Below are 23,084 nucleotides of genomic sequence, written 5' to 3'. Positions count from 1 at the left end.
AAAAAGTACTTCAAGGAACTCCGAAGTCATGAACACCTCTAATGTAAAACTCGATGGATATATTATCTATTGTGCTTTACATGTGAAGGTAATTAATGATTTTAAATGGTAAACTTCTACTTTATGTTCTCTTGGAATAAATGTCCACAATAACAGATGTCTTTTTCAGAGATAACAACCCTGCTTTATTATGAGACCCCATTGATGTTTTAAAATCTTTCTTTTGTTGAGTGCAATGTGTTTCATTTTCCAAAGAGGTATAACTATAAGATTTTTTTATCTCACATTATTTGAATCATTAAAATGTGAAAACATCTCTAAACACAAAAGAAAGGCAACAACTGATATTCCATTTCTTTTTCAATCCATATAAACACACTGATATAAAAAACTTTATGAATGAATGAATGCACACACACACACATACATACCAATCTTTGAGAATTACGAATGGTTCTATCCAAATCTTGTTCAAGATCTTCAACTCTCTTTCTATGAAGAAAAAGTAATTATTCTACTATTAATACATAATTACAGGAATATACTATTTTAAAATATTAATTAAAACACCAAGAGGATTTCCTGATAAAATTGAATTCATAAAAGCACGCTGTAAGAACTAAATGGGATATCTGATTATTTTTCTTCCACTAATTTTTTTTAAGATTTATTTATTGAAAAGTTAGATACACAGAGAGGAGGAGAGACAGAGAGGAAGATCCTCCGTCCGATGATTCACTCTCCAAGTGAGCTCAACGGCCGATGCTATGCTGATCCGAAGCCAGGATCCAGGAACTTCTTTCAGGTATCCCACATGGGTGCAGGGTCCCAAAGCTTTGGGCCTTCCTTGACTGCTTTCCCAGGCCACAAGCAGGGAGCTGGATGGGAAGTGGAGCTCCAGGACTAAAACCGGCGACCATATGGGATCCCGGCGCATTTAATGTGAGGACTTTAGCCACTAGGCCACACCGCCGGGCCCTTCTTTCACTAATGTTAATATTGATATCATTTAGGCATTTCTTTAAAAATAAACATGATTTTTAGACATGTTATAGCCACAACACAAAAGGCATTGAATACCTATAGATCAAGATTTCTTTTCTTCTATAGTTACGATCTTCATCCACAAATGACACACCAGGCTTTTGATCTATCTGGCAGTATTCTTCAACCATCACGTACCTTAAAGCAAAAGTGAAAATTTATAATATATTCAAGGCATTTCATTATTAAAGACTTTAATGTTTTTAACTGTACCAAAATTGGAGCCTCCCATAAAAATATCCATAATTATCACTGCAAACACAACATGAAAACTAATGTGGAAGCATTTCTGATATAGAATTAACATTACAAACTCAAATTTCAAAGCAAAACCTCTTAAAATAATTTTGCTATTACAAAAGTCTCTAGAGTTTTGTGTATGAATTTGGTATAAGATTGAAAAGGTAAAAAAAAGAAATTACACTTACATATAATATTTATCCAGACTCCTATATAAAGCAGCATTATATTTGTTACACTGGAGTCAGCCACAATAAACTGTGTTCCAGTTATTTTAGATTGGTGGTTAACAATGTGGGAATTCTACATGTAGTTCCTCAGCCAGGCACAGCCCTGGCTGTTGTAGCTATCTGAAGAATCAACCAGCAGATGCAAGGTCTCTCTCTCCCTCTCTCTCTTTCTCTCTCTCTCCATTGAATTCCATTAGGAAACAGTTTATGGGCAAGAATGACACATTAGTGTTAGTATCAATTCACAATAATCCAATATTTATTGTATGTGTGAAATCACACTGAAAGAACACACATAGTCAGGATCACCTTATAAAACAACAAAAAGTACCATTTCCTCCTTGAGATTGCATAAGACCAGGATTAAATTCAATAACTTACAAAATGCTTTTGTACTCTGTTCCAATGATACATTCAAAAGTATGTAGTGGGGAAACAAGACTCAGGAATGGATTAAGGGATACATTAAGGAGATGGAGAATCATTAACCAGGGTAAGGCATAGAGGCTTGGATCCCAGGAAACAGAAAAGGCCAGACCAATAGTAGAAACACACTGCAGACTTGTGGACACGGGAAAGCAGAGGAAAGACAGTGGAGCAGTGGTGCAGTGAAGAGGTACCCTGATGGCAGTTAGTGTTCAGCAATCAGAGATTCATCAACAGCCTTGTGGGAAGGGGAGTTCACCTCAAGCTCAGGAGTTGGATCCAACCATACAACTGCCTATTCTGCTGATATGCTTGATTTTACCATGAGCAGAATGTAGTGGCAGAGCCCAATCAGTCAGGTGCAGAAAAAGGGTGGATTTCATGCCTCAGACCCCCACCATTGTCATATCACGTGCCTTTCTGTGTACTTGGAAAAAGGATGTGGGGCTGTGATTGGAGATCAGTGAGAGCTGTGTATGCACTGAGCCAGGAACAAGCTAATTTCTGGCTCAATGTATTGCACTGGTTCCATAGGGAAAAGACTACTGACCAGGCATTCTACAGAATCCATCCAAGATAGGTCTAGGTAGTGCCAGATCTATCAACTAGAAGGCCCAGACTCCGATGAGTGCCACATGGGGTGCCATTTTGTGTACTTAGGATAAGGCTGAGCAACTGAAGAAACAACAGTGGGTTGCAGTCACTGAGCCAGAGTTTCATAGGAAAATAATAACAAAATGTTATATCATTGGTTCCACCCAAAATAGATCTTGGTGGCCTTCAGATCTAATGGCCAGCAGGTTTCAGCAAGAGCAGCACCACTGGCAACCCTGTAACTTAGGATAGCTGGTGACTCTTTACTCAAAAGCACTGTTCTACCTGAGAGTGGGAAAAAGGATGTAGAGGCAAAGGTGAAGCCATAGCACAGGATCATAGGGGGTAGAAAGTGGAGAACCGAGAGCTGGGACTACAGAGACCATGGTGGAAGTCTAACACAAGAACGTGAGACTGAAATTCACTGGAGGAAGTAGCACAAGTGACTGTGAAGAAAGAACCAGGTACTAAATGAAACAAGGAAAATTGACCTGTAGACCAGTGGGCAACACAATTTAGAAGTGTCCCCTAAGGAGAGGTATCTGCTAGGCAGATGTGCAATGCTGAAAAGCAAAAGAAGAGACAGAGGCACAATGAATATTACTGACGTCTCCCCTACAAAGGAACCTCAGAATTAACTGAGGAAGAAATCTCAAAAATGGGGAAGAAAGAATTTTTTAAAACTTGGTATAAAGAAAAACAACAATGAGAAGTAAAAACAGCATTCAAGAAACTTAAGGAATATGTCTTACAGGCAATAGCAATGCTGAAACATCATCAAGACAAATAATTTGAAATGAAGGACACAATAGAACAAATAAAAAATTCAGTGGAAAGCCTCAATAACAGAATGAGGCAGAAGAAAAGAATGTCAGAATTGAAAGATATTTTCTTTAACAATGGGGAGGGAAATAAAAAAGCTGGAAGAGGAGCAGAGTCAAGCTAGGAAAAATATTCAAGAATTAAGACACACTACTTTTTAAAAGATTTATTTATTTTTGTTGCAAAGCAGATACACAGAGAGGAGGAGAGACAGAGAGGAAGGCCTTTTGTCCAAAGGTTCACTCCCCAAGTGAGCACAATTGCTGGAGCTGAGCCAATCCGAAGCCAGGAGACAGGAGCTCTTCCGGGTCTCCCACGTGGATGCAGCTCCCAAGGCTTTGGGCCATCCTTAACTGCTGTCCCAGGCCACAAGCAGGGAGCTGGATGGGAAGCAGGACTGCCAGGATTAGAACTGGTGACCATATGGGATCCTGGCGCATGCAAGGCGAGGACTTTAGAATGAGGGGGAAGGGTACACCTGCTCCATTTTGGTGAGGAGACTACCTTGTCCAGCCACTATGGAAATCAGTATGGAGAGTGCTTTGGCAAGTGGAAACTGATCTACCATATGATTCAGGTATCCCACTTCTGGGAATATATCCATATGAATTGGACTCTGAATATGAGAAAGTGACCAGCACAATCCATGACAGCAATCATATACTAATAATCTGTGTCCATAGAAATTGCAATGGTTACAAAAAAGTGGTATATCTACTTTATCAAAACATATATATCCATTAAAAAATAATGAAAATCTACCAATAGCAACAGTCCACTATTTGCAATTGGAGAGGAGCGCACTATGCTTAGCGAAATAAACAAGTTCCAAAAGGAAAAAAATACAATATGTTCTCTCTGAAATAAGGCAATGTTATGCAACTACACAAAACAAATATATATATTGGTAAACAGATAAATATATGTATATATTTTTCTCTTATATCAACTGCACAATAGAGACTAGAATACTGGGAGTGAATAAATATTTCTGTATGCATCTCTACTCCTGAATAAAAGAAGGACTCCCAAGCAGGTAAATTCCCATTGTGCCAGGATAGACATTTTAAGAAAGAATGTTGGACTTGTGACTACTCCTGAAGGACTGTAACATTGTGAACCTAGGAGAGAAATGGTTAGGAGGAATGGGGAAAGATGAATGGGAGAGGATGGGAGAATCCTTAAACAAAACAAAAGAAAAAAGCATCACAGAAAACAAACAAACAAACAAAAAACACCAAAATAGGGGAATAGGGTTTCTAAGAAAACTGCCAATATTCAGCAATAGAATAAATATAGAATTTACAATTTAGATCCTTAATTTCATGCCATTTATATTCCAATATTCAATGACTAACAATACAGTGAATTGATGGTGGAGATTAAACCTATTCATGGCAACTGGGCTGTGCATGAGCCTAATGAGAAATCCCAAGGCACTAACGGGGAGGTGCTTCTCAAGAGAAAGCAGGTAGGTTACAGAGACTTAGTATGCTTCACATCGCTCTCTGCTTCCTTGTCTGCTTTGTAATGAATGGGCTCTCCACTGTTCTCCACCCTCACCAGTCCTGGACCCATGAAGCCACTCAGTTTTGGATAGTGTATCTAGAGCCTGTTAGCCAAAACAAATCTTCCTTCCTAAGATAATACTAGTCAGTACTTCAAATAGTCATTAAAAGCTTACACAATATAAAACCAGAAGTCAAGGGTGGCTTGAGCAGTCACTCTGATCAACCAAGCAAATGAACCCGCTTTTATGAGTCAAGGAGCACTTGGCAGGATGAGAGGAGTTAGACTGGGCAGTAGGCAGTTAGGGTATTCTGGGTCCCCAAGTCATTTTTACTCAAATATAAAAGAGTATTTTCCCCACCATGTCTTGGGATTCACCAGAACACATCTCTTCCAAGGAACAAGGGTGCTTTAGCATATCAATTCCTCAACCTGAAGTATCAGCCATTATCTCCAGCCATTGTGTGGGAGGGCCTCAGGCTGGTCTCCTTATCACTAAAGGACTGGGGGAAGTAATACACTTGTTCCCAAGGCCTGACACCTGTCTGGTCTTTTGCCCCAAAGCCAGATACCAGGGGGACCAGGAATTTCCTTTCTTCCTTGGAGAGCCCCTTTGAAAGTAAACCTTTAAAAGATGCATTCCCCACCATTAATATGGGTCTTTTTTTCCATTTTTCCTCCTGCCACTATGGCAGAGGACTAGGGTCTCTTTTTTCTCCACTTCTCCTTCGCCACTATGGCAGGGGGTAAGGGTCCTTTCTATCTCAGAGCCCCCTCCCATCACTAGGATGGGAGTTTCCTTTCTCAACTTTTCTAATAAATCTTGCTTTAAAACTGAATTGTGCAGGGGGAATCCCAGTGCCTATAAATCTGTGTCACATAATGCAATGCAATCAATAAAAAGAAAAAAAAAACACACAACTAAACTGTGTCTGCATAAAAATTCTTCTTTCCTGCGAAACAAGGATTGAGGTTGTTGCTGTACTTGGCATCAAAAACCCAACAACAGCAGGAGCAATCTGCCCAGGAAAGTTGAATCAATGATATGTGTGTGTGTGTGTGTGTGTGTGTGTGTGTGTGTGTGTGTTTGTGTAATCAGAGATGCATGTAAGGACTAATGCAGTCACGCATGTCCTCTTAATTTTCCTGACCTGGCCTCACAGTATCATTATGTTTAAAGCAAAAATATACTGAATATTCACATAATAGAAATAACACTACCTTAAAAGTATAAATATTACTTCAACAATTTTCCCCCCAAAAATATTTTAGTATCAAATAATATCCCAAGAGATGAATGAACAAATTCAATCAGAAACTGAGAATGTCCAGAAATTTCAAAAACTGAATGTGCAATAAAGGACTAGAATTTCAAAGCTTTATTTCATTCTATTTATTGAAGCTATCAACATATTTTTTGTTATTTGTGAAATTTGTTTTCATTTTCTTGATATCACTTAGACAATAATGGAAATATCTTTGGAATTTCACTTTCAAAATGCACAAATTTTAATTGCCTTTTCTACTTGGTTTGGACATTTTTGATGTGCTTTCAAAATAGTGACAATGAACAAGCTACCTAACTTCGTTCATATTAATATCAAAGATGGAAAACTTTAAAATTTTGTAGGAAAGCTGTGTTCTTTCAAATAATATTCCAGTGACCCAAGAACTTAAACAACAGCCACAAAATGAGTAAATACTTCAAAATGAAACATGCAAGATTCACCGTACCCTTTCCTATTTATCCTTACAAAATAATTAACTATTTCATAAAGCAGAATAAAGTAGCCAAAGTTTTCAAGTGTTATCACTGATATACTTACATTTTCCTTTTATTTTCTTGCTTCAAGTCATTCAGGCTTCTTTCAGCAATACAAGCTGCCAACTTAAAGATAACAAAATATTGGTAAACATATATGCAAAATTTAGATTAAAATGAGCAACAGCATCTTAGTGAGAGTGTACAAATATCATAGTCAATGCACATATCACTTTTATTAAAAATCTTATCTAAATAAAAGATTTTAATTTTTGGGATTTATTGAAAAAGAAAATGAGTAAGAAAATAATGTGAACATAAAAATGAAGCCTACTGTGCACTTGTAAATGAATGTTAAGCTCCCCATGTTAGATGAAGGATGTTTGATTAATCAAGAAATATTCCATGAGCTATGGCAATGCAAATAGAGACTCAGAGTCATTATCAAAGGCAGCTTTGCTTATTTGCCTCAAGGCTATCATTTTTAGAAAAAACTCACTATAGTGTAAATACTAACCCATTTATTTCACAAAAGATAAAATACTGGCAAAACAAATTATACAACATGGTAACTTTCAACCATATTCAATAACCACAAAAAAATTAACATGGAAAAGTTAAATGTATTCTGAGGAATACAGAGGTTAGATGCAGTAGTTACTTAGAAAATTTGACTAACCAAACTATCAAAATCCACCAGTTCATCATATAAAGGTCGATAAAATCACTTCGTACATACTTTTGTAATATACAACTGAAAATCACACAGTTCAAATTTTTATGCATATAAGCACACACAACATGAAATTTGTTAACTTATGATTCATCAAATTGTTGAAAGTAACTCAGCCAAAGAATAGATCAAATATTCACAAATTATTTGTAGTGCTTTCCATCCAAAAAGATTACATATAAAAATCTTTCCCCAACACAAAATGACGTCATCATTTTTTCTGAAAAACTATGTCACAATGATCCTGTTATTAAAATCACCCAGTTTTTGAATGAATAATAATGTGGAAACAAAATTATTTCTGAATGTTTTGTATAATACTGTAACATATCTACTTGATAATTAGAAGGCAGAAAACTATATAGGCAAGACACTACTAATATCAAAGACATGGTGCCAAAAATAAATAAATACAAAGTCACAGCCAATAGTTAAGACTTCTTTTACTCTTTTATCTGAATGGCAATGGAAGACTTTTTCCATACACCTGTTGACTCCTCATCTGGCACACAGCCAGGCGGCCCAACTGAGGACCAGGTATCCTAAGCAGCATCTTTACTGCCACATGAACTGCCCACCTACTTCTGAGTCTACAGCTTATTCTCAAAGGTTAAGACAAATTTCAGCCAATGACTATTATGCTTCAAAACACTGTGTTCAAACACTGAGCACTCACACCTATAAAGCCTTCTGAGAGGTCTGCTAAGGAAACAGGGACATTCACTCACTAATGGAACTTGAAACTCTCTCAGGGTAAAGACACAAAGAATGATCACAGTAAGGGCTGCTGTTGTTGGGTGTTGAAGGCAAGCGGACAGTAAAGACAGCCATGCCCCACTTTAGAGAACTTGGGTTCAGTTTATGGTTCCATCTCCTGCTTCTGGCTTCCAAACACTGGAAACTAGTGGCAATGGATCCCTTGCCACCTGCATGAAAGACATAGACGGAGTTCCAAACTGAGCTTCAGTAGTCTCAGAAAATTGCACAAGTAGATTAGCTTTCAGAGAACTAAACCAAATAATGACTTCACTTTTGCATGCCATCTCTCTCCCTGCCTCGTTCTTTTTCCACTTCTTTCTCCTTATCTTTCTCCACCTAATTGTTTCTCAAGTCTTTATACTCATTTCACACGCATGTATAATGGAACAGTATTCACACATTAAAGTAAACTTTGTCTTTCACAACAATATTATGGAATTGGTGACCATTACGCTTACTTGTTATGTCAGTCACCAAAAGACATCTATTCTTTCCCTAATTTTGCATAAAAACATACAGAGTGCAACAAATACATTAAATATTTTGTTATTTCACTATCATTTATGGCTGAAGAACACTATCATTTATTCTGCTGAAGAACATTAATTTTCTAATTATTATAGATTGAATTATTCAATTAATGAAGGAAAGGTAAAGCATATGATTGTAAAGAAAATGGAAAGTATATAATTTTAAAAACTAAAACAAAAATAACAAAGTAGGAAGGAGAGAGGGGACAAGAATAATGTAGAAAGCATATTTTTAAAATCATGCATGTGAAATATATGACATTTCTTAACTTTGTGTATGTGAATAATATATTTTAAATGACCTCAGTAAAGAACAGTGTATTCAACAGACCATGAAAGAGACTACTATGCAAGTTTAAAGAAAATAAAGTTAATCCAAAAGGATGGAACAAAGAAGTGGTCAATGAAGAAAGTAACAGTTGAAATTATACAGGTAAAAATCTGGAAACAAAGCAAGTTTCATCAAATGTGTAGATACTTTCAAAGTTTTATTTAATGTTCTAGGAAAGGCAGATTGACAGAGAGAAATGAACAGAGAACAAAAGATCTTCTATCCATGGTTTTGCTTCCTAAGAGGTACAGTGACCAGAGCTGAGCTGATCTGAAGCTAGCAGCTAGGAGCTTCCTCACAGTCCTCTATGTGGGTGCAGAGTCCCAAGGCACTGGGACAACCTCCACTGCTTTTCTAGGCCACAAGTAGGGAACACACTTTCTATATGTTTGAACACAAAGTCACACGTACTAAACAAATATTCAATGCAAACTAATAGAAACTGTAAAAGACAAGAATCTAAATGATCATGTGTCCTTGGGTTGTTTTCTCATCTATAAAATCTGCAATGATAAAATCCAATTGCAGTTATTAAATGGATTTCATACCTATATATACAAAATACTTTCAAGTACTTTGCCTAGTATAACAAGAATTAAAAAAAAAGCTTCTTCATCTTTAAAAATTAACATGTATAAGTATTTAGAAAGTGGTGAGAAATGGTGAAGAAAACTGAATCTATAATGATCCTAGCTAATTCACTAATGAATCTTCACTTGAACTCTTGAAACCAAAACAAACAGAATGTCAGAAAGGGGAGGGACCTGACATTCAATATACCACTCTCTCATTCTATGCTCCTCTCAGACTTGTCTTCACTGTAACAGCAATGGTAACACCAGTTAACATTGACTTCATGCTTATCAGTGTCAAGCACTTGACAAACATCCCTGAATGCTGTCTCCACCTCCCTGTGACAGGCACTCCCAGTGGACAGCTACTGTCAACAGTTCCATCTCTGCTCTTCCTTCTAACTGCTCCAAGTTTACAGCCACTTCACTTCCTCATCATGCAGTTCCTCTGCAGGCACAGACAACTAGTTTCCCGGGTGACCCTTCCTTAATTTGTACCAACACTGAGAATCACTTAATACAACCCTCAATTTTAGAGCTTTTAGAAAGGGCTTTAGCTAGCTCTTTTTCCAATCCAATTTGTTTGACAATTGAGTAAAATGGTCCAGAGACCTTTCTGGCCCTTCTAGATAACAAGGGGCAATCCAATGTCCCAAAATGTAAATGCATAAACATGAGCATATGCACCAAGTTCTTCTAACCCTCTCACCCTCTTCTAGGCTACTTTTGAGGAAGAAAAATGCTAAAAGAAGACTGTGGGAACAATCATAATACAACTTAGAATTTAAAGCTCATAATAAACATAATTCCATTATTGATGCAAATAAAATTGGCCAAATCTTTTACACACTACCTTTCATAAATTTAACTAACCCTAATCCTCTCTGAATGAAATACACAATTTAATTCAAAGAAAAGATTAAAAAGGGCATTTGAAACTTACCCAATTACTGTGGGTTTCTTTCTGAACAGAAACAATCTAAAACAATATCATTGAAACATTAGTTTTCTTAAATAAAAAGCATATCTATTAATAACATAGGAAGTAACTCACATGTTAAGAAACACTCCAAGCACACTTGTGTCAGTAAACACAATTTTATGCAACTTTCCATGTATACATCATCTATTGTGTAAGTACACTTAAACACAGCTAAAATTTATATGATAAATATCTACTTTATTCTCGCTGGGCACTAATCAGCCACAACAGGAACTATCAATTAGCAGATAACTGACCTGGCTGAATATGACACCTTACCAATGATTTAAAATCTATTTTTATGTCTGCAATGTAATTCTGCTTTTCCAAAGAAATAGGAGACATGATGACTCTTAAAATTTCATATCTCATATTCTTTGAATCAATGAAACATGGAAGTGTCTGAAAACCACATGTAACACCAGAAGAAAGATATAAAACTAGCAAAGGAATCACTTTTCCCTTTCCATCCAACATAAATTCACAGGAACAAGTAAACACAAGTGTACACACACATACGCACACACTTACCTCTTCCTGGTAATAACGAAATGTTCTGTGAAGTTCTTTTTCAAGATCATTGATTCTATTTCTATGAAGAACAAATAATTACTCCCATATTTATATGCAATCAAAATTATAAGTCTTTATGCCCATTTAAAAAATACTAACATTAATTCTATTATTTATGCTAGCCCAAAACAAAGCTCAAAATGTATACTATGTGCAGTATAGTGTATGTCTGTTTTAACATGAATGATGCTCACAGATTTACCTGTATATAGATATCTATAATCTTAATATAATCATAGGATATTAATGAAATCCCCCATAAAGTTCTGGTCACCTTAAAAAATACTAGTAAAATGGAGCAGCACCATGAGACAATGGGCTGTACCTACTGCCTGTATCACAGTAATTCCATATTGGCAACTGTTCTAGTCTAGCTGCCTCACATAAAATCCAACACCCAGACAATGCTCCTGGGAATGTGGAGGATGATAGCCTGATGCTTGGCACCCTTGTACACATGAGGCAGAACAAGTGAAAGGTACTGGCTCCAGAATTCACGCTGGCTCAGCCAAGACTCTTATGGCCATTTAGAGAGTGAACCAGCAGATGGAAGCTTCACTGTCTCTCTTATTCTCTTTTTTCATTTCACCTTTTTCTCACACTCTAATTCTGCCTTTCAAGTAAATAAATGATTCCAAAATAATTTTTGGTAAAAAGTAATATTAACTTATCTAATATAAAAAGAAGTAACTAAACTATTCAAGGCAAAAACTAGATTTAATACAAAGAAAATTGAACTGACTGACAAAAGTGTCCCACTTCTTTCCAGATGCTTTGCCATTATTTTCTAGAAATGAGCTTTAGATATGCTTCGTCCACAAGAGAAAAGGCATTGAATACCTATAGATTAAGATTTCTTTTCTTCTATAGTTACGATCTTCATCCACAAATGACACACCAGGCTTTTGATCTATCTGGCAGTTTTCCTCGACCATCAGGTACCTTAAAGCAAAAGTGAAAATTTATAATATATTTAAGGCATGTCATAATTAAAGACTTTAATGTTTTAACTGTACCAAAATTGGAGCCTCCCATAAAAATATCCATAATCATCACTGCAAACACAACATGAAAACTAATATGGAAGCATTTCTGATATAGAATTAACATTACAAACTCAAATTTCAAAGCAAAACCTCTTAAAATAATCTTACATATAAATACATATAATATCTATCCAGACTCCTATATAAAGCAGCATTATATTTGTTACACTGGAGTCAGCCACAATAAACTGTGTTCCAGTCATTTTAGATTGGTGGTTAACGATGTGGGAATCCTACATGTAGTTCCTCAGCCAGGCACAGCCCTGGCTGTTGTAGCTATCTGAAGAATCAACCAGCAGATGCAAGGTCACTCTATCTCTCTCTCAAACAAAAGGAGAACTTAGTCAATAAATTTATCTGGAGAATAGATACAGATGTCTACATTAAAAAGCAGAATGTTGACCAGCAATTGTTGCTGAAGGACTGTACTACTGTAACAATATGAGGGAAATTGATGGGAGGAAGACATGGAGCAAGAAAGCAGAGGTGGAACAGGGAATCTGTGTCAAGAAAGTTCATAAAAATAAACACATACAGACAAAAAAAGAAAAAAAATGAGTATAAGAAAGCTGCCAAAATTTAATTACAGAATGAATAAAAAAATGCTGTGATTTGTCTCGCTGATTTCATGAAATTATACCTGAAAATTGAAAGTTAATGATCGGAGTCTAGGAAGGTAGCTGACATAGCTAAATGCGTGCAGAAATACAGACAAAAATTGGAGGAGTAGAGAACAGGAAGAGTAGAATTGCTGGAAAAGGCATCTGAAACTCCCCAGAGTTGGCATGATCAAGGCAGGGGACAAGTAGACATCGAGGATTGAAAATAAACAAAAAGCAAAAAGAAAAACAAAAACAAAACCTCCCAACACAGCAAATGGCAACGTGAACTGGTGGAAGCAGGCACCATCTAGGGTAAACACTGTCGCAGACAATGAAAAACAAATAAAAAGAGGAACTGGTGAGTCACTTTTCGAAGGCTCATGTGGTGGAATCTGAGCCTATCCCCACCTGAAAGCTCTCTTGGACCTAATCACCCAAAACAGAGACTTGAGGCTCCTAGGGGATAAAGTTCTCTCTCAGAGACTAAGGCTTCTCTTGGCAACCCAGAAATGGGAGGGCAGATCCCAGGAGTAAACAAGAGTGGTGCTGTAACAAAGTCAACTGCCTGGCTGGTGGCAGTGGGTGTTTGAGAACAAAAGCACAAAGCCTGCTATCACTTGCCCATCGCAATTGAGAGAAGACACAGTGCCTTCGGAGTGTAGAAAGGCTAGCTGCTGATTACACACTGTGTGGCAGGAGCTGGACCACTCCCACTCAAGGCACCAGTTTGGCAGGCAGAGGCCACAAAAAAAACAAGGTGGTGGGGGACCCTCGCCAGCTAGAACACTCTGAACAGCCACTCCACTGTCAGAACTATCTAATCTATAGGAGCCCCATATCTGCCCCACAGTAGGAAAGGTGAGTACCCAGGAGAGTGAAAGCACCTGTCACCCACAAGGTGGCAGCAGCCAACAAACCTCCTGACCACCTAACCAGGTGACAGAAAAATTAGTGTTGTTTGACAGAGAACCACAAGAAACAGATTACAGGAAAAAAAAAGGGGGGGGGTCAGGCAGTTCACATGGGGTACCTGGAGACCCTCAGGACAAAGGGAAGTGGCAGCAATGCTGGAGCAGTGTTGCAGTGAACAGCAATCCCTACCAGTGGCTGGTGAACAACAATACAGACCCCAGTGGACAGCCAAGGATCTAGCGGCAGCCATGGCTCGACTCTTGTGGCAGCCAAGTAATACATCTTAGAAATCTGCACTAAGGAGATGAATCTGCCAACCAGAATTGCAATGTCAAGAGGTAAAAGAAGACACAGAGGCACTATGATTGTTACTGAAGACTCTCCAGCAAAGGAGGAAAAGCCTTGACCATCCTCAGAATTAACTGAGGAAGACCCTTAAAAAAATGGGAACTTAGAATTCAGAGAACTCATTATAAACTTTCTTTTTTTTTTAAAGATTTATTTATTTTTATTACAAAGTCAGATATACAGAGAGGAGGAGGAGAGACAAAGAGGAAGATCTTCTGTCCAATGATTCACTCCCCAAGTGAGCACAACAGCCGGTACTGTGCTGATCTGAAGCCGGGAGCCAGGAACTTCTGGGTATCCCACATAGGTGCAGGGTCCCAAAGCTCAACTTCTGGGTATCCCACATAGGTGCAGGGTCCCGTCCTCAACTGCTTTCCCTGGCCACAAGCAGGGAGCTGGATGGGAAGCAGAGCTGTCGGGATTAGAACTGGCACCCATATGGGATCCAGTGCGTTCAAGGCAAGGACTTTAGCTGCTAGGCCACACAGACGGGCCCCATTATAAACTTTCTAAACAGTGAGAAGCACAAGGAATTTAAGGAATATGTTAGAAAGTAAATAATAGCAATGAATCAAATGAAAGCAGATATATCAGAAATTAAGTACACAATGGAGCAAATTAAAAGTACAATGAAGACTCTCAAAAATAGAATGAATGAAGCAGAAGAAAGAACTTCAGAATTGGAAGATATTTCCTGTCAACAGGAGGAAACAATCAAAAAGCTGGAAGCAGAGCAAGGTCAAACTAAAAAACAAACAAACAAACAAACAAACAAACAAACAAAAACGTATCCAAGAATTAAAAGATACGGTTAAAAGACCCAACCTAAGAGTTATGGAAGTTCCAGAAGGTGCAGAAAGAGAAGCTGGGATTAAAGATGTATTCAAAGAAATAATACATGAGAAGTTCTCAAAGCTGGAAAAGAATTGGGAAACAATACACAGGAGGGTCATAAAACTCCCAACAGAGTTCATCAAAAGTGAACCTCACCACGACACATGTAACCAAGCTCTCTTCAGTCGGACGTAAGGAAAGATCCTTAAATGCACACATAAAAAAAATGAATGATCTATAGAGGAACCCCAGACTCACAGTTGACCTCTCAGAGAAAACACTAAATGCCAGAAGAGAATTGAGTGACTTATTCTAGATTCAAAAAGGAAAACATTTTCAGCCCAGAGTACCGTATCCTGAAAAACTCTCCTTTGTCTTTGAAAATGAAACAAAATTATTCCACAGCAAAGATAAATCCAAGAAACTGCTTTCTAGACTTGCCTTGCAAATGATATGACAGATGTTCTCGTGAAAGCAAAAAGGAATAGCAACTACCAAAACCAAAGGCAAATCTGGAGAACATCCCACTAAAAAACTAGCAGAAGACTAAATCAAAGAACAACCCATTGCTAAAATGACAGAACCAAACTGCCACCTATCCATATTAACACTGAATGTAAGTGGCTTAAACTTATCAAACACTATAGATCAGAGGACTAGATCAAAAGACAAACTCCATCTATCTGTTGCTTGCAGGAGACACATCTCACCAACAAAGATCAGAGGAAACTGCAAGGGAAAAGTTGGAAAAGATATTCCAAGCAAATGATAAAGAAAAACGTGTGGGTGAAGCTGTTGTTACATCAGATGACATAGACTTTGATGTGAAAAGCATCAAAAGAGATGAAGGAGGACACCACATAATGATCAAAGGATCCATTCAGCAAGAAGAGATCAATATAATAAATGTACATGCACCAAATGCTAAGGCATCTGGCTATGTGAAACAAATATTGATGGATTTAAAGGGAGAAATAGACTCCAATACATTCATAATGAGGACTTTAATACCACATTAACATCAATGGACAGTTCCACGAGACTGAAACTCAGCAAAGAAACAACAGAATCACCCAAACTCTAGTACAAATGGGTTTACTTGGTATCTACCAAAACTTTCACCCTACAGAGAATGCACTTTTTTTTTTCATCAGTACATGTAACCTTCTCCAGAACTGACCATGTTACAGGCCACAAAACAAGCCTCAATGAATTAAAAAAAAAAAAATTGAAATCATCCCATGCATCTTCTCAGACCATCATGGAGTGAAGATAGAGACCAAAAGTCGAAACACCCAAGAAGACTTGCAAACACATGGAGACTGAATAATATGTTACTAAATGATTGATGGATTAGAGAAGAAATCAAAGGGAAAATTTTAAAACTGCTTGAAACAAATGAAGGCATCAACACAACAAACCAAAACTTTTGGGATACAATCAAGACAGTGTTAAGAGGAAAGTTCATCTCAGTCAATGCTTATGTTAAGAAACTGGAAAGGGGCCCCGGCGCAGTGGCGCAAGTGGTTAAGGTCCTTGCCTTGCACACCCGGGATCCCATATGGGCGCCGGTTCTATCCTGGCAGCCCCACTTCCCTTCCAGCTCCCTGCCTGTGGCCCGGGAAAGCAGTCGAGGACGGCCCAAAGCTTTGGGACCCTGCACCCGTGTGGGAGATCCGGAAGAGGTTCCTGGCTTCGGATTGGCATAGCATCGGCCTTTGCGCTCACTTGGGGAGTGAATCATGGGATGGAAGATCTTCCTCTCTGTCTCTCCTCTCTGTATATCTGCCTTTCCAATAAAAAATAATAAAAATAAATCTTTAAAAAAAAAGAAACTGGAAAGGAGCCAAATAAATTAGTTAATCCTACAATTGAAGGATCCAAACAACAGCAGCAAAGAAATCCAAAATTAGTAGGAAAAATGAAATAATCAAAATAAGGAATGAAATTAGCTAAAGAGAGACCAAAAGAACTATATATGAGAACAATAAATTAAAGAGCTGGTTCTTTGAGAAAATCAATAAAATAGACTCCCCACTAGCCCAACTAATCAAAAAATGGAGTGAGAAGATAAGCATCTATAGCATCAGAGATGAGAAAAAATATAATAATACAGAGCTCAGACACTCAGGAAAATATTAGGAACTATTACAAGCAACTATATGCAAACAAATCAGAAGATGCAGAAAAGATGGACAGATTTTTGGACACATACAGCCACAAAACTAAATCAAGAGGCAATTCACAACCTAAATAGACTTATACGTTGGACTGAAATTGAATTCAAAATTAAAACCCTTCTGACCAAGAAAAGTCCTGGACCAGATGGTTTCACTGCTGAGTTCTAAAAACCTTTTCAAGAGGAACTATTCAAGAGGATTTACTCCAATTCTCCACAAGTTTTTCCAAACAACAGAAATGGAGGCAATCCTTTCAAACTCTATGAATCTAATATGCCCTTAATACCAAAGCCAGGTGGAAAAACAACGAAAAAGTGAACTGTAGACCAATATCCTTGATGAACAAAGATGCAAAGATCCTCAACAAAATACTAGCCAACAGGAACTGACAGTACATCAGGCAGATCATTCACGGGGACCAGGTGGGATTCAGCCCAAGCATGCAGGAAAGGTTCAACATTCATAAATCAATAAATGTGATACATCATGTCAACAAATTGAAAAAAAATATGATCATCTCAATAGATGCAGAGAAAGCATTTGATAAGATCCACTACCATTACATGATGAAAACCCTAAGCAAGATCAGTATAGAAGGAACATTCTACAGCACAATCAAAGCCAATATCAGCATCATACTAAATAGAGAAAAACTGGAAGTCTTTCCACTAAAATCTGGAACTAGACAGGGATGTCCACTGTCACCATTATTCAATATAGTATTGGATGTCCATAACAAAGCTATTAGGCAAGAAAATGAAATCAAAGGAATTCAAATTGGAAATGAGGAACTGAAAGTATCTCTATTTGCAGATGAAATGATCCTCTACATAGGAGAATCCAAAAACTCAGACTTTGGCAGGGTAGCAGGATACAAATTAATGAACATAAATCAATGGCATTAGTGTACACAAGTAATTCCATGGCTGAGAAGGAAATTGTAAATACAGTCCCTAAAGCAGAGAGAAATCTTAAATATCTAGGTATTAAGCTAACCAAATATGTGAAAGACCTCTATAATGAAAACCATAAAACATTTAAAAAGGAAATAGAAGAAGACATTGAAAAGTGGAGAAATTTACCATATTCCTGGATTGGCAGGATCAACATCATCAAAATGTCCATATTACCAAAAGTAATATACAGATTCAATGCAATCCCAATCAAAATCCCAACAGCATCCTTTCAGAAATAGAAGATACAAAAATTCATCTGGAAACACAAGAGACCACGAATAGCCAAAGCTATCCTGAAGAATAAAAATCAAGCAGAGGGAATCACAGTTCCAGACCTCAAGACATACTACAGTGCAATGGTCATCAACACAGTCTGGTACTGGTACAGAAACAGAGGAGAATATCAATGGAATAGAGTAGAAACATCAGAAGGGAACCCACACATGTATTACCAACTACTCTTTGACAAGAAAACTGAAAATAATCCAGGAAAAAAAATTCTTGGCAATTCAACAAATGCTGTTGGGACAACTGGATAGCAGCCTGCAGAATCAAGAAACAAGACCTGCACTTGCCACATTGTACAAAAAATCAGCTCTAAATGGTTCAGGACCTAAATCTACATCCAGAAACCATCAAAGTATTAAAGAAAAATAGAGGGAGCTCTCTCCTAGGAATAGGAATGGAACCAGACTTCTTAGAAAAGACCCCAAAATCATAGGTAGACAAAGACAAAATAAATAAATGGGATTAAAATTCTTCCATACAGCAAAGGAAATGATTAACAAAATGAAGAGGCAATTAACAGAATAGGAGAAAATTTTTGCACATTACACAGGTGATAGGGGACTAATGTCCAGGATTTACTAAGAGCTTCAGAAACCCAGGGACAGAAAATAAATGAATAAATAAAGCAACCCTGTGAAAAATGGGCAAAGGATATAAACAGTGGTTTTTTTTTCAAAAGAAGAGATCCAATGGCTAACAGACATATTAAAACATACTAAGGCTCCCTAGCAGTCAGGGAGATACACATTAAAACCATGCTGAGGTACCATCTACCTCCATTCAGATTGGCCTACATTCAGAACTCAACTAACAACACCTGCTTGCAGGGGAGTGGGAAGAAAAATATCCTCCTTCACGGCTGGTGGGAGTACAGGCTAGTACGGCAATTATGGAAATCAGTATAGATAGTACTTAGAGAATTGCAAATGAACCTGCCTCAGGAACCAGGTATCCCACTCCTAGGAATATACCCAAAGGAAATGAATACTGCATATATGAGAGGCAGCTGTAATCCTATATTCACAGCAACACAATCTACAGTAGAAAATACATGGAAACAATCTGGATGCAAGTGCAAAGAGGAGTGGTTAAAGAGTGGTACCTCTATTTTATGGAGTATTACTCAGCCAATAAAAAGAAGGAAATCATATCATTTGCAACTAGATGGTCACAACTAGAGACCATCATCTTCAGTAAAATAAGTCAAACCCAAAAGGATAAATATCATATGTTCTCTCTAATATAAGGAAACCATCATGAAAAGCAGACTTCCATGTTTTCTTTTCGTCACCTATGAATTGGTTATTTGTTCAACTCTATGGTACTGTATTTTTGTTTAGTTTTGTCTTTGTTTTAACATCATATCTGTTATCAAACTTATTTGTGGCTTAAGGGAATGTGCAGTGATGGAGTAAGAGACTACTTGGCTGTGTAATGAATGGCTACTCTACTGTACAGGTGCCACAACAGATCTTGAACCCAAAACATCACACAATTTTTGATGATGTGTCTCCTGTGAGGCAAAATAAATCTACGTTCTTAAGAAGTTCCTCTCAAGTGTTATAGCATCACAAAAATCTTACTAATACACGTAACAGAAGAAAAGCATGGCTTTAGCAGTCAACTTGACAATAAGGCAAATGACATTTTTTTCATGAAGATGAGGAATAACTGGGCAGTGGCAATTTGCACACGGAAAACTGAAGTGGATCCAATTATATAATGCAAAAAGCATTATGAAGGAAAATTAAACACTCAGGTGACGTAAATATTTAAAACTATGGTCAAAACGAGTAAATACTTCACAATGAAAAATGCTGGATTCACTGAAATTTCATTATTTATCCTTATAATATTACCTAATTAAGAAAGTGACAATAAAAGAGCTAAAAGTTGTTAAGTGTTACCACTAAGAAACTTACTTTTTGCTTTTATATACATTTTCTTTCTTAAAGTTATGGAGTTCTCTCTCGGCAAACCGAGCTGCCCACTGAAAAATAACAAAAGACGGAGAGACATGCAGACAAATGTTAGATGAAAATGAGCATGAACATCCCAGAGCATACACATATCACTGTCAATGTATGCATCCACTTATACGAAATGCAGATAAAACATTTTGAATTGAAGGATCTTTTAGAAAAGGAAATATTTCAGGTAAGCAGATGACATGGACCTAAAACTGGAGATGACTTGTGCACTTGCCAATGAATGCTGCTCTCTGATGTGAGATGGAGGACTGTTTGATCAGTCAAGTAATAGGCTAAGGGCAATGTGGGAGGATGCAAGCCTCAGGCAACTGCAACACAGACTCAGAATCATTACACATGGCAGCTTTGCATAGTTGCCTCAAGGCCATCATCTCTACAGAAAATTCACTATGATTCTGTGAAACCATAAAGGTCTAAAACAGTTTTGCAGCATGTGGCTAAATGCTATTTTAAAAAAAAATAGATGAAATTATCAATGCATGTTGTACTTTTAGTAAGTTCATGGCGCTGCATAAATCATATCCCATTTTATTCAGTAAGAGGTAAAGATAAAATCAAATGTCACAGAGAACAAAGCTTGCACAATCTAGTGAATATCAACAGCATGCAATAATCACAAGACCTTTCTTATTCTTTTATTTGAATAGTAATGAGACATTTTTTTTCCAACACCAGTTCTCTTCTCATCGGCCATACAGCCAGATACAGGCCAGACTAAAGAAGAACCCAGGATTCAATCTGGGTCTCCCACATGGGTGGCAGGCACTATCTAATTATGTGATCTTGGGCTGTTTTCTCATCATAAAATCTGAAATGGTATAATCCAATTTATACTTATTAAGTGGGTTTAGTAAGGAACATGAGCAAGCGACTTTTAAGTGTCTTGCCTAAAATAGCAAGAATTTAATACACATCATCCTCATCTTTAAAAAATAAATTCTTGCCTTGCATGCGTCAGGATTTCATATGGGTACCAGATCATGTTTCAGCTGCTCCACTTCCCATCCAGCTCCCTGTTTGTGGCCTGGGAAACCAGTAACATATGGCACAAAGCCTTGGGAAACCACACACTCTCATGGAAGATTCAAAACAAGCTCCTGGCAACTGGCTTCATATTGGCTCAGCTCCAGCCATTGCGACCACCTGGGGAGTCAACCAGCTGATGGAAGATCTTTCTCTCTGTATCCCTGTTCTCTGTAAATCTGTCTTTTCATATAAAATGAATAAATTTTGAAAATAATATGCGTAAGTATTTAGAAAGTGGCGAGAAATGGTGAAGAAAACTTGAACTCTTGAAACCAAAACAAACAGAATGTCAGAAAGGGGAGGGACCTGACATTCAATATACCACTCTCTCATTCTATGCTCCTCTTAGACTGGCCTAACATCGACAAGTTTTCACTATAATAGCAATGGTAACACCAGTTAACATTGATTTCATGTTTGTCAGTGTCAAGCACTTGACAAACATCCCTGAATGCTGTCTCCACCTCCCTGTGACAGGCACTCCCAGTGGACAGCTACTGTCAACAGTTCCATCTCTGCTCTTCCTTCTAACTGCTCCAAGTTTACAGCCACTTCACTTCCTCATCATGCAGTTCCTCTGCAGGCATGGACAACTAGTTCTCCGGATGACCCTTTCCTTAATTTGTACCAACACTGAGAATCACTTAATAGAACCCTCAATTTTAGAACTAGAAAGGGCTTTAGCTAGCTCTTTTTCCAATCCAATTTGTTTGACAATTGAGTAAAATGGTCCAGAGACCTTTCTGGCTCCTCTAGATAACAAGGGGCAATCCAATGTCCCAAAATGTAAATACATAAACATGAGCATATGCACCAAGTTCCTCTAACCCTCTCACCCTCTTCTAGGCTACTTTTGAGGAAGAAAAGTGCTGAAAGAAGACTGGGAATAACCACCATTTGATAATATATTATTTCTCCAAATGGAATGTAATACCACTACTGGTTTTTATATACTATCATTTTCATAAATTTAAATCCCCAGCATTATCTTCCTGAAGGAAAAGCAAAATTTATTTTAAGAAATAGAAAAATCTTTAAGGCAATTTGAAACTTACCCAATTATGGTGGGCTTTTTTCTTATAATGAATAACCTAAAAAACAGAAGGCTTGAAAATTAATTTTCTTAAACAGAAAGAACATCTTGTCTTTAACATAGGAAGTAACTCACAAGCTAAGAAATATTTCACACACATTTTGTGTCAGTAAACACAACTTTATGCAAAATTTCATGGACACATCATCAATTGTGTGTAAGTACGCTAAAAGCAGCTAAAATTTGTAACCCATACGCTTTTGGTTTATGCTCCCTTGTCAGTAATCAGCCACAAAAGGAACTGTCAATGAACAAATAACTAGCCTGGCTGAATACGAGACCCAACTGGAGATTGAGAATTTAATTTTATTTCTGCAATGTAATTCCTTTTGCCAAAGACAGGAGACATGGTGACATGAGATTTTTTTTTTTATTACACATGCTTTGAAGCACTGAAAACATGGAAATGACTGAATACCACATGTAACACTTCAAGCAAGATATAAAACTAGTAAAGGAATCACTTTTCCCTTTCCATTCTACATAAAGGCACAGGTTCCAATAAATATATACATACACACCTAAACATGCACAACACACACACACTGAACAAATACACACACAAACTTACCCTTCTTTGGTAATAAACTGTGGTTCTTTGCACTCTTTCTTCAGTATCTTTGGCTTTTTTACTATTTAGAAGATATAAATTTTCAATTATTCATATGTAATCACTGTAATAAAACAATATACTCTACTTC

At 37.4% G+C, this 23,084-nt stretch overlaps 1 protein-coding gene across 1 annotated transcript; it reads right to left on the bottom strand.

Annotated features, from left to right (window-relative positions):
• Nucleotides 1-6,636: 6,636 nt before the first annotated feature.
• On the bottom strand, nucleotides 6,637-23,016 carry LOC121167087 (cTAGE family member 9-like). The gene is made up of 7 exons (XM_040996467.1): nucleotides 22,955-23,016; nucleotides 22,346-22,381; nucleotides 20,196-20,263; nucleotides 11,948-12,049; nucleotides 11,066-11,126; nucleotides 10,496-10,531; nucleotides 6,637-6,753 (listed from the first exon to the last, which is right to left on the bottom strand). Exons 4-7 carry the CDS (start codon nucleotides 12,040-12,042, stop codon nucleotides 6,688-6,690), a joined length of 258 nt encoding a protein of 85 aa, XP_040852401.1. The 5' UTR covers nucleotides 12,043-12,049; nucleotides 20,196-20,263; nucleotides 22,346-22,381; nucleotides 22,955-23,016; the 3' UTR covers nucleotides 6,637-6,687.
• Nucleotides 23,017-23,084: the final 68 nt, after the last annotated feature.

The sequence above is a fragment of the Ochotona curzoniae genome, unplaced genomic scaffold (genome assembly GCF_017591425.1).
Source record: "Ochotona curzoniae isolate NIBS_2020 unplaced genomic scaffold, NIBS_Ocur_1.0 patch316, whole genome shotgun sequence".
Lineage (NCBI taxonomy): Eukaryota > Metazoa > Chordata > Mammalia > Lagomorpha > Ochotonidae > Ochotona > Ochotona curzoniae.
This window is presented reverse-complemented; position numbering and strand designations above follow the sequence as displayed.

Coding starts and splice junctions, on each gene's coding strand:
- LOC121167087 (XM_040996467.1), bottom strand. CDS start 12,042: ATGGTCGAGGAAAACTGCCAGATAGATCAAAAGCCTGGTGTGTCATTT. Junction 10,532..11,065: donor TTCGTTATTACCAGGAAGAG/GTAAGTGTGTGC, acceptor ATATTGTTTTAG/ATTGTTTCTGTTCAGAAAGA. Junction 6,754..10,495: donor AAGAAACCCACAGTAATTGG/GTAAGTTTCAAA, acceptor GTTATCTTTAAG/TTGGCAGCTTGTATTGCTGA.